At 42.6% G+C, this 12970-nt stretch overlaps 1 protein-coding gene across 1 annotated transcript in view; it reads right to left on the reverse strand.

Annotated features, from left to right (window-relative positions):
- LOC119464457 (zinc finger protein 135) overlaps positions 1 to 12970 on the reverse strand; it is a 71889-nt gene that overhangs the window by 23434 nt on the left and 35485 nt on the right. The window contains exon 5 of the mRNA XM_037725450.1: positions 7195 to 7600. Within this exon, the coding sequence (XP_037581378.1) occupies positions 7195 to 7600 (406 nt within the window). The remainder of the gene's footprint in view (positions 1 to 7194; positions 7601 to 12970) is intronic.

Below are 12970 nucleotides of genomic sequence, written 5' to 3' on the forward strand. Positions count from 1 at the left end.
GATATAAGCAATTTTCAGCAATCAAATAATTTATACAGTATTCTAATTCAGAGTCCCTTAATGGGCATCCTTTAACTGTGCCTGATAACTCAGCACACCTTATTGACAGCTCACCGATACTTAGTGCAGCATAGACATCTCTACTGCTATGAAGTGATCTACAGTCGCATAGCAGGCAGGCATCTACTGAAGTACCACCACAAAATTTTGTTCCCCTACAAGCAAAGCAGCCACAAAATAACTGGATGAGATGGTATTCAAAATAAAACTGACAAACACCAAGCATATAGTATAATTTTAAATACATGACAATCCATAGAGTCCCATACAATTACTAGAGGAAACTGTGGCGCTAGTGCCTACGGGAGCTGCAAGCAGGGCAGTTCAAGCAAGCATGGGATTAATGGGCAGTACAAGGATTTGCCTAAACTTCGTAATTCTGGCTTTAAATGGCTTTGTGACTGTGGAAAGTGATCATTTTTAAGAAAGTAGTGCGTTATAAATAATCAGATAAACATTATTAAAATTGTCCGATGGCAGGATACGAACACAGGACCTCTAGCACAGAAGCTCGATATTGAAACCATTATGCCACGGACACGTGGCACCACTGCAAATTAGCGATTATGCATGCTTGCAGTCTTATTACCGTCTGCATTAAAGAAGTCCTGAACCACATTTTATCGAAGTCGAGAAATGCATCTGAAGTTGGACTATTTTAGAAATACTTTGCTGCAAAAAGTTCTTCAATGCGTTCAGCAGAAGCGGAGTTATTGGCAATCAAGCATAGCGCTTGAGGTGCTCCTACTCCCCTTCAATGATTTGCACTGCGAAGGCTACGACGGAGTGGGGTGTGCCCACAACGCTCCATTATTGAACATGCAGTTCAAATTTTATTTTGGATGTTCACGTAGGCACCACTATTTCCAATTTTGGCACTCCCAACACACCAAACGTAGCCAAAAGTGCCAAACACGGTTGTCCTCAGTGAGCCGCAGTGCACTCGGCCAGTGGACTCGTCGTGGCACCCCGCGGCCGCAGCATCTACGCTATGTATCAGACCGCAGCTACATGCAACTGCAGCGCTTGCTTTGTGCAAGACAAGGCTAGAGTGCACGCTCGTACTCATATGCTCTTGTCTGGCTGTGCTACGCGGTGCGTACGAGCTTCGTCCTGCACCAGCTTGACCAACCGATAGTAGCCACATCCAACTTGCGCATTTCGAAGCGTTATCAATAACTCATTACGAAGCGAAGTCTGCCAAGGGTCTAACTGGAAACGGTCAGGACTGAGCGCGCGCTACCGAGCATGCGTGTGGTCTGACCTTAAGTTTCGCGTGGTTCGAGGCTAGCTGAGTGGTAAAACTAGTCGAAATTAGCAAGACCCGACGGTTACGACACCGATAAGCAGGGTGGCCGTAGTTTGTTTCCAACGTGGACGGCCGCGGCCAAGCGTGAGCAAACAATAGTCGGCTTCTTCCAGATGTACTATCGGCGTCAAATGAAACGCGAAGAGTGGAGTGCCTGCCGGAAGGTATAGTGCGCGCCATCCAATCGTCACCATTGACAAGAGCGCACATCCGGTTTGAATGCACTGCGTGATGATGTTCCACCCTATACTGCAATATTTTCATTTCCTTTCTGGTTGTCTTTTATTTGAAAGCTACAAAGATGACGGTGCTTTAATGATGACTGTGCAAACTGTACCACATGCACCGCTGTTAGAGTTTTATTTGATGCCGATAGAACGTACGGCTTCGCCGCACTTGGCAATAATACTTGCCATATGCTAGGATATTCTAGCGCCTGTTTTCTTTGATTTTTGGTTCGCGCTTTGAAATAAAGGAGAGCCAAAAAGAAACGAAAGGGGGGAGCATCATCGCGCAGTGCGGTCAAACCGGATGTTTGCGCCTGTCAATTGTGATGACTGGACGGGCGCGCACTATACCTTCCGTTAGGCGCTCCACTGTTTGCATTTCAGTTGACGCCGATAGTACGCAATTATTACCGAAATTCGAAAGCAGATTTTCACTTACTTCAGCCTGTTTATTGAACTGCATCCATAAGTATACATAGTAACAGTAGGAAAAAGCATATTGATCTAAACACCCTTGACTGATTCCAGCTATTGGCCAATAGCAGCCGCACATGGGAATCTGCTATAAGCATCCAGAAAAGAGTGAGGGGTAGGCTTCTGCTGAAAAGACAGCGTTTGAGAGAAAGATGACTTCGTGCTCTGCTTGCGAGATCTACGCGCCGCACATGACTGTAAAATGTGGCTGAGATGTTCCCAGCAGCATATGCTATGCGCGGACTGTGTTTTTTTTTCCAAGCCCAAGGGGTTGTTCAGGGCCCCTTCAAAACATGTACGTATAAATTACTTTGAAACTTAGGCCAAGTTAGGCCCAGATAATTTGTAATAAACGAAGCCACAAGAACATCTGAAGCCCCAAGCATGAAGGTCAAACAAGGCCATCATACCCATGATGGCTGAACGATCGCAGCGCCAGAGTTCCCTCCAGTAATTGTAGGAAACTATGTGACAATCCACACAGAGTGAAAAACTATGTAATGCCAAGTCAATCAAATCTAAGTAGACAAAGGTGCCAATTAATAAAGAAGTTTGGTTATTTTAAAGAATCGTAATATGCTGTTGGCATCAGAAGTTCTTGGGCCATGAGATCTGTAAAAGCTATCTACACCCTCAGCCTAAAACTCAAATTTGCAGTCTTCACTAGAGAGCTTTAGCGTGTCTGGTATTACGGTAAGTGCAAGCGGACTGGGGGTTTTACCGGGTGAGCGGAGGTGCATACGAGAACAGACTGCAGGTGCTGTAACCACCTGGTGGTGCAAGGTTCAACCAGACCAACACAGAGCTAATATTGCACTAATATTGAGTTAATATAACCAAGTGCATTCTACTTTGCTCCTGGGGTAAATTTTTGGCAGCAGTGTAATCGTACATGTTGCTGCAGAAAGTTTACACCAGCAGCTAAGTAAAATACACTTGGTTAGTGCAACATCAGATGAGTTTGGTTGGTTCAGCTCTGCGCCACCAGGTGGATGCACCATGCAGGCCATTTACATTTATGCCTCCGCTCATCCGGTAAAATGCCCAGTCCGCTTGTGTTTACTGGAATACCGGACACACTAAAACTCTCTAATAGTACATGCAAACAAATAGCATGGTACAGTTTGATTGGCAGCAGGCACTAAATGCATTAGAGTTCAGCTTTTTTGCATACCCTGTGTCCCAAAAACTTTTCATGCCAATAAATCAAATAAATCAGCATCAATATAATACAATATTTTGTAACACTTTCTTCCTAACAATGCAGCATATAAGTGGCTGCTAATCACAACGAACAATCTGCCAAAGTGTAGTGAATTATTTATTAAATAATGTTATGCTAGTTTATTTTTATGAGGAACACTTTAAAAAAACTCATATCTAGCCCCCTGCCGCATTTGCTGATGAGCTACATGGTTAGGCAGACAGAGCAGCTCGAAAACCTTTAACGATAATTTATCTAATTAACTAAAACATGTTAACTAATGTTTTAAATACAAGCTTTAGGGCACATGATGCAATTGTGAAATTAAATCCAAAGAGTAGCGAATAAGTCATGTCTACTTAGCAGAAATCCCAAGACTAGCACCCCTTTCGAGATATGCGGCCCTCAAGGGACACTAAAGGCAAATCCTGAGTCAAGCTAAGTGATGGATTAGTGTTTGAGTATCTCTAAGGCTCCAATATTACCGCAAACAGAGCCTCAGTAATCGAGAAATTGAGGTAAATGCAGGACACGATTAGAGACTTCGGACAATTCAAGTACTTGCCCGATGACGAAGGCACTCATTTAAATTCTGTCACTAGTACTCAACCACTCGTTATAAAAACATCATTGTATTCTATTACAGGGCGAAAGAAAATGCTACTTGAACAGCTCTATTTCATTTTTGGAAAAAAAAAAAAAAAGCTCATTCACATTACACCGTTGACAATGACGCAGGTGGTCGAAAGGTTTTGTTTTCGCTCGACTGTGCACTGCCTGCGCTTTCACGTTTCAGTAGTTCCGTTAGTGTGTAATGCTTCGCTGGTTTTGCTGGCTCACAAAACTCGCCCAAACTGCAAGTAGCAGAAAATTCCACTTCCATGTGATGTCGCGGGATGCCCAAACAGTCCACGCCACTTGACCAAAAGCAGCTACAGCAGTGCATCGTACCGCCGTCTGTCGGGCGCCGTTTTACTAACTTACGGCAGCAAAGGGCGGAGATGGCGTAAGCAACGTCACCACTCCCTGGTTTACGTGGTGGGAGATTTGAATTGCCATAAAGGTAAACGGACCCTTCAGATGCAATTTTCGCGTAAACTAAGTCTTTTCTTTGCACGAAACAACCATTGCGAGGTTTTTGGAATGGTATTCAAACAGTTCCCGACTTCGTATTTGCCTTTAGTGTCCCTTTAAAATGTGCTACGGAAAGTCTTTTCTTTGCACGAAACAACCATTGCGAGGTTTTTGGAATGGTATTCAAACAGTTCCCGACTTCGTATTTGCCTTTAGTGTCCCTTTAAAATGTGCTACGAAATATTCAAAAATTTTTTTAAATAATTTTTCGCAGTTAAAAAATACCTTTTTGTAACTTCTCACATGCATAGCAGACACGTAAGGCTATGAAACGACATATCCCAGATATTTTAAGGCCGACCACCAAAGCAACGTTTTTTACCTTGAACACAAAGCTTCTTCCAGAAAAATTAATCTTTGCAGTTTTTTTCAGGCTACCTGCTGAACCTTCAAAGCTTCAAATATTTTTTGGCTATACTATATCAACCAGGCTATCACGCTATATTTAATTCGTGCCCTTCTGGATTTTCCAGCGTTTCAATAAAAAAAAATTCAAACTGATATTTTAATCACTTTTGCCAGTGGCAAAAGCACTTGATGTATTAAAATAATTGAAAAATTGGCTATTTTGGCTGTCACACCATTTCACTGTCTTGCCCTACCCACCATGTGAATGTCTGGATCATACAACATGCTTTTGAAAAAAAGTTTTCATTGGTGCCTTCTAGCCCAGCTGGGCAAGAACAAATCTTTGCCAAAATGTTCGAAAATCCTTGGCAAGAAAAATAAACGTGGAGAATGAGTTTCTAACTTCAACTTCATGAGTTTCAAACTTTAACAAAGATGTGGAAATTTTTTCAACTATATCTGACAGTAGAAAAAATACTCGTTATTTGGTGTGCAATAACTTACCTAATGTACACGTGGTTTCAGTTTTTTAATGCATCAAATATACCATTAAGCCAAACCTAAGGGCACTATCAAAATTTTTTTAGTTTATCAAAGTTCAACTAGACGAGATCCGTAAAATCCCGAGCAAGTGCCCTCTGCTATGGTGAAAGATAATCCAAGAAAGGTTAGGGTTAGGACCTTATTTGGTCGTGGACCAAAACTCAAGGGCTGTCTGGCCCCGGATCCAGTGGCCAGCGAGCTAGGCCTATACCGTCTCCCAGAGATCGCAAGCTTGCCTGGCGTTCGCTTCCATCGGCATTGATAATATCAAATGTATTGCAATTTTAGCACAACATAATTGCTTACACGTGGTGCTGACCAACATAGGCGCTTTATTACGAGATGCATGTGGTCGAATCGCAACCACCACCCGTCCGGCCCAGCGAGCTAGGCCTGCCGGCTCCTAGCCAACAGCGGCTATCGAAATTGCACCATGTGTTTCGTGCTTGATTCAGTGATACTTCGCACGTTTGACGAAACCGGCGACTGACGAAAGCTATGCCTATGTTTCCTCGGTAAAGTGCAGCTAAACAATAAATTTCTTTTGCACTAAATTGCACCATTTGGTGTAATTTAATATGCAATTTCGTAAAATGTCGACACAAGCAAACTGTAGCCAAGCGGTCCAGTGAAAATGCATGAAGCGGTGAACAGTGTGAAGAAAGGAAGCAGAGGGGGGGGGGGGGGGGGGGTGCTTGCTCGGTATTGGCGGCGATTTCAAATCCCTCGAAAGTGGAGGGGGAGCTTGCACAGGTAGGGGCGCTTGCTTGGGATTTTACGTTAATCATAGAGCACATCCCTGGATTGTCAGCTCGGCTGCTACTAAAAAGAAATGGCTAAAATTGTTTCAAGAAAGAAAGATAAAACCACAAATGGTTGTATTACTTGGCTCTGGTGAACAAAGTAACCATTTCACTAGGCACCACTTTTAAGTAATTAACGAACTTTCTTGCTCCCATAGCACCTGCACGACCCGAGAATGTCTCGTGAACTTGTGCGGCCACGTCACCCTCAATAAAGAATCCTATTTTCAAATATCTAAACCTGCACGCCGCTATGTAAGGCAGGCGTCATTGAGAGGAAGACTAAAAAACAACCATACAATGATAAAAACTTGCAAAAAGCTGCTACTGCAGAAGCACTGCTTAAGATCAACATGCACTATCTGGTTCGAGTATATAGCCATTATCAAAGCTGAATTCAATAAATAATTGAGGTTGAGGCTGAAGATTCTTTTATTCAACAGCCTTATAAAACGCAGCAAAATAAACACTAAAATACTTGGACCGAACATATACCTCACACACAGTGTGAAATAAACAAGAGCACCTTTGATGCATAATGGCCAAGTGTGATGGGGCGCTGCTGCATATATAGCTACTAAGCATAGTGGACCTCCTAATTTGCATCGAAAAAGGAATGAAATCAGTGCCTGCATTAGTGGACACTGAAACAAACATACTTTCTATATACTCTATTCTTCCCATTTGCTGCTATATTACTTACTAGTGTTGCTGCTTTCTCCTAAACTGACCGGTAACCTTATATGTGCATATATATTGATTTTTTTATGTGCCTTCTGTTGTTACCAATATAAGAACAGTCGCCCCATAAAGCTGCTTGTCAAAGTTGCTTTTAGTGACTGTTCCCTCCTTTGTTTGAAAAGAAAAAACCTGTTGAGTGGTTTTGATATTGTACATATACAAGATATTCTAAACTGTGCACAAATGAGACAGAGATCAGAAATTTTGAGTAGAAAGATGGTTTTCATCAAGATCTCGAGACTTCTCATAATTTTTCATAAAGTTTACATCAAGACCGTAGCAGGAGTGCTGCATAATCTGGAATTTAAAGGTTACCGTTCTTCATGCAAACAAATTTGTGACTGTACTTACTGGTTCTCTTTGACATGGCGCTCCAGAGCAATCGAGTCCTCCCCCGCAAAGTGGCACTTGTTGCACAGATGCTTCCCGTGAACCTTCAGCACATGCGTGTTCAGGCGCTCTGACCGGGCTGCCTTGTACTCGCAAAAGGGGCAGGAGAATGGCTTGATGTGCGTGTTAAGATGCCGCCGCAAGCACCAGCCATCTACGCCACGCCAGGGGCAGTAGGCGCAGGCAAATGTCTTGGCTGCTGCAGTTCCGCTTGTGGCAGTAGCTGCTGCTTTGCCCGAGCCCCCACGTTTTCCTTTTGCCGTCGTCTCTTGGGGCAGGGCAGCGGGGCAGCCCATGGCCTTGGGGCCAGTGCCACTGCACACAGCAGGCACATTGCCAGCATGGAAGCCCCAAGCCTGCGTGCCTCCTGCACACAATGCCAGCATCTTCAGTCTCCTGCCGCACACGGATGTCAAGGACAGGTACATCAAACACAATAATCAATCTTCACTCCCTAGCAAAAAGTGTGGTATGGAAAACGTGTGAACTACCGCCCTTCAAGAGAGCATCAGAAGAAATACATGCATTAGAAAATGTCCTCAATCCTATGGTCAATCATATGAGCTGAAAGCCATGCCAGTTCATTTTGGCATTACGTAAAATTAAGGGTCATGTAAAGTGATGCTAGTGACAAGAAAAATTTACTGGACGGACACACTATGGTCTAATCAAGCCACGTATATGGCTGAAATTCTTTTTAAATTGCAGTTACTATAAATCAAAAGTGTCAGAATTTGGGCTTGTTTGTTGAACATATTCTGATTTGAACAGTGCCAAGTAAACTACATACCAATAAACAACTGATAAACTACATACTGCACTTTTTGAGTGCAAGCAAAACTCGCGAGATATGATTATTATATCCTCCTAAGACCCTTTGTACAACACACTGCACATTGCCTTAAACTTTTTTTTGACACTCACTCGGAAGTGATTACGCCAAATATTCATTCTCGGTATGAACTACGGTGTATTTGTAACTGTAGTGAAGTAGTTTACACATATTCTTGTCAACTACTTTCGAGAAATTTGACACTAAATTGATTTAGACCTCTTTGTCATCCCAAATGGCTGAAAGCCACCTGGAGGTGTGTTTCGAAATCACTGAGATTGCGTGAAAGCACCGGATGCGGCAGCAACATGGCAATATACTACAGGTAGTTGTGTCATCCCAAACGGCTGAGAGCCACCTGGAGGTGTGTTTCAAAATCACTGAGATTGCATGAAAGCACCAAATGCGGCAGCAACATGGTAATGTACTACAGGTAGTTCCATCTTCATCTCTGCATTTAGGCAGAGCGAAATGCAGTTTTTACCATAGTAAACATGAGGAGATGATGGAGATGGTTATTTTTATTTTTTTTTCACATAAATGGAGACGCAGCTGTCGGCATTTAATCATGACATTTAAATTTTAAAAATTGTTTTTCACCTTCATAAGATAACAGTAGACAATAAAAACCACCTTGAAAAGCAATTATAGCCTATAGCTGTAGTCGGATCTCAGGAGGATATACAGAATCACAGCCCAATAAACATTCTCTTGCAAGCTTATTTTGAAAAGCCACCAGAACAGCCATGTTACAGATGTTTGAAGCAATAAAATCATGCAGATCCTATGCACTGTGAGAATCATATGCAAAGCATTTTGCAGCTAACTGGATATCCAGCTTGAACTGCAGTTCTGCAAAATCCTTACAATATGGACCAACATGCCTGTGTAAGGCGAGCGATTGTGTGTGCAACGCAAGTGTGTGTAATGATAGCAGCAAGGTGATGATGACGGCAGTGATGATAGTATGACAGCGATGGCATGATGACTGCAGTGAAGCAACGTTACAACCTGTTGCATTACAATTTGGGCTGATCTCAAAGGTAGTTCAATGTCACATGCGTCTCAAAACACTAGATGCCACAAGAATTGGACTAGAAAAAGTGGGCCCCTACCAAAGGCGGTAACAGTGTCAGTGTTTTTAGACACTATGTGACACTGCGCCAATGTGCTAGCATCGGGTTATGTGCTAGCAGCGGTTATTAGCATCAGAGGCATAGTTTCCGTTTCGTGAAAAGGCCTGAAATGACGCTTGATGGCAGCCTACCTAAGTATGGAACAAGGTAAAAAAAATGATACACTCACAAGTGCACCTTTCCTCATTTGCTCATCCTCTTGCTGGCATGCATCTACCACAGCCTCTGTGGGCCTTTGGGGAGATGTGAATTTGCATAATTTGTCTACATCACTATGTTGCTTTTTCTTTTCTTCAGCTGTTGTAACATAATGGAATTTTTTTGCAATCAAAGGCAGAGAGAGCATGGGGGTGCTCTGCCACAGACGCCGCAGCATTGGTTCTGATATCACTGCCAGCAGCTAGTGAGGTTGACATTTCCACAATCAGACAGCATATTCAGTCTTGCGTTGAATTCTTGAATTCTTAAGCATTTCAGACAGCATATTCAGTCTTGCGTTGAATTCTTGAATTCTTAAGCATTTCACAAAAACTTGAGGAATAATATTAATTCTGGGGTTTTACATGCCAAAACCATGATATGATTATGAGGCACACCATAGTGGGGGGGCTCCACATTAATTTTTACCACCTGGAGTTCTTTTAACGTGCACCCAATACACGATACACAGGCACTTTTGCATTTAACCCACATCGAAATGCGGCCACTGCGGCCAGGTTTGATCCTACGCCCTCAAACTTAGCAGCGCAACACCAAAGCCACTCATTATTGCTCACCACGGTGAGTGAGTAATAATGTTAATCTGCAGAAATTAAGGTAATACCATTTAGTACTCTGTACTCTGATGGTACATATCATCAGTCGCGCGGCAATTTTGCTTGTATTCACAGGCTTCTTACATGCTCGGAAAAACACTTTTACGTAGCACGTAGTGAGCAACAGAAAGCTGTATCAGGAGTTTTTCATGTTGCTCTACAATTTTCTCATTGACACTTTTCATCTAATTAAAATAATTGATAAGTTGGTGAATTCATTAAGACTAATTATCAAATTGTGCGAAATGCAAAAAATAATCTAAGTATCTCCAAGCGACGGCAAACAACATTACCTTGGTTCTGTCCAGCTACGTAGCATTTGCACATAGCATTTAAAGTTTGGCCCAAGTTAAGTGAAACACCCTGTATAATGGCAAGGATGGGAAGAGTGCCCAACTACAGCAACAATTCAATCAAAAAAAAAAAAAGGTGGGGGGGGGGGAGGGGAGGGTTACCCAGACTAATGACTATAACTACTACAAATACATGCACTGATCACATGTTTACATGGTAGGTTTGAGAAGTTTGACATCCGATTGCATTGAAAGGGCTTGTGAAAAGCAATTTTGTGCCTAACCTAGGAACACCTCTAATATGGTAAGACGCCTTGCCTCGTATGGAAAGTCTGCCTCAGGGATTTTTTATAGAATACAAAATATCAGTGGAGCTGCAAGGCAAATGTTACCCTCTACCTTTTCCCCTCAACTTGTACTACCAGTGGAGCTCAGTGCATAGCACTGTCCACCACAACTGCACCATCTCAGAGAATGCATACCATTCTTTTTTTTCCAATCACCACATGCTAACAACACTCTATATTGTCGAACAAGTTGAGAAAAACTTCTCTGGGGGCTGGATGGAGCACAATATGGTAGCTCAGTTAGCCAAACGACAGAAAGGTGGGAGAGTTCATACAGGTTCACAGTTAATTTAGGACAGAGTGCAACATGAGGATGAAGGAAGGACAATCAAGACATGCACTGTCCAGACCATTCCCTCCTTCACTCTCATTGTGTCACACAATCTAAATTAGCTATGAACTCAAGCTGCTGCTGCTGGTGCTGCTACAGCAATGATTGAGCCTATTTCCCTCCTATTTGACAAATTAAACACAATACAGCTATGACTAACAATGGTCAAACAAAGGATGTCTCTGGAGCCAATGTTTTGACAAGGGGACTCCATTTCATCAAGGCAACAACTTATTTCCCTATTGTCAGTGCCTTCAAGGCAAGCAGTTACCCGACAGAAACACGTCCCATTGTCGAAATGCTGGCTGCAGAGGCATCCCTTGCTGATCGTCCACTGTTGATGCCTTCAAATCCCCTTCTTCCTGTGTATCGCTTGTTTACAATCCAGCTATATGACATATGATGCCTTCAAGGGAATGACCAGTGTACCTTTTGCGCATATGTGGCACATCAGGGTGCTGGCCACAAAAAGTGTTCCTTTACACAATGGGCTACCCTATTCTGCAGTAACCATTAAAATCCAAGGCAACAAGTTTCAAAAATGTTATGTACCCAGCCGAAGTAAACCCCTTTGTAGCTCCCCCTTCGCTTTCCTTATTCCTATAATGCTGGAAGCTGCTGCTTACCACTAGCTAGAATAAGTGATACTCCACCAAGAGATGGGCAAGTGTGGCCCATTAAACTTCTGTTTCCTTAACTATCTCGGGTCTAATCCAGATACAACAGGTTTTAGACGAGCAAACAGCCACCCTCACTTATTCTCTGCAGAGCTCTGCCCAATTAGTATATCTTACCTGCTGCTTTGCTCATGGTTCATGAAACCTGCAGTTAGTGAAATGGTACTAATTGATGATGGCCACTAAAGAAATCAGGCTTACTTGGCCAACAAGCTATCGTGATGCATAAATCAGACTGAAAAGCTGCTGGGTAGCTGCCTATTGATTGAAAATGTAAAGTTCTTGCTGCTCAGATGTTCATGATAGCATTACCTAGCAACTTTGTGGTTTTACATAAAATTTGCTGAGATTTTATGTCCCAACGCTACATCCATGCTATCACGGTGGAAAGCTCCAGGTTGATATTAACCTGTGCATTCTTTACCATGTGCTAAAATTTAGCCCCTATTGGTAAGCAGCCACCACAGGATAAAACTAGTGCTTCATGCTTAGCATAAGAGCAGCATTGACCCTGAACCACTACAGTGGATGGGATGGTTTATGTACACCCGCCCACAAAATATTACGGACCATGAAATCTTAGAAACAGCTGAATATCTCCGCGGCCACACAACGCAGCCTGGTATTTGCATTTCAGGCCTCGACTAGAATATGCTAAGAACATTTTCATATACAGTTTTACTAGCTACTCTACAGGCTGCTCGGGAATTGAACGTTTTCCCAAGATCCCGTGGTACGTAAACTTTTGTGGCCGGGTGTACAAGTCCCCCCCTCCCCCCCTCAAGAGCCTTATAATAGAGTACACAGTACTCAGTTTCCAGACATGAATGCAGCGCAAAGCACCAAAGAGGGGGAAGATAGGTGTGTCGTTAGCGGAAAAAGTACAAACACAGGCACTTCGGTGCACTTCAGTGCTTTGCGCTGCATTCGTGTCATGAGCTTAGACCAAATCACCCAAATCACTTCACTTACCTAATTTCTATTTTATTTCGTGCATGTTCTTCAGGCATTGTCAGAGTAAACGAAAATTTTAACTATAACTTCACTTGTCAATTAAAACATGTGAATGCAGACACATTAGATGACGAACCTTCTTAGGGCATCTCCATACAATTCATTTGCACCAAATTTTCCCAGTAGTGACACTGGTTTCATTACATTTGTTTGGCAGTTAATGGCTACATATGAAGGCACAAAGAACATTGTTGTTTTTACAATATATAATTGGAAATATGCATATCTAATATATAAGAGAGGAGTAGCAAAGATAGATAAGTCAGTCTAACACACAAGGCACAAGATTTTA

This window comes from Dermacentor silvarum, chromosome 1 (genome assembly GCF_013339745.2).
Source record: "Dermacentor silvarum isolate Dsil-2018 chromosome 1, BIME_Dsil_1.4, whole genome shotgun sequence".
Lineage (NCBI taxonomy): Eukaryota > Metazoa > Arthropoda > Arachnida > Ixodida > Ixodidae > Dermacentor > Dermacentor silvarum.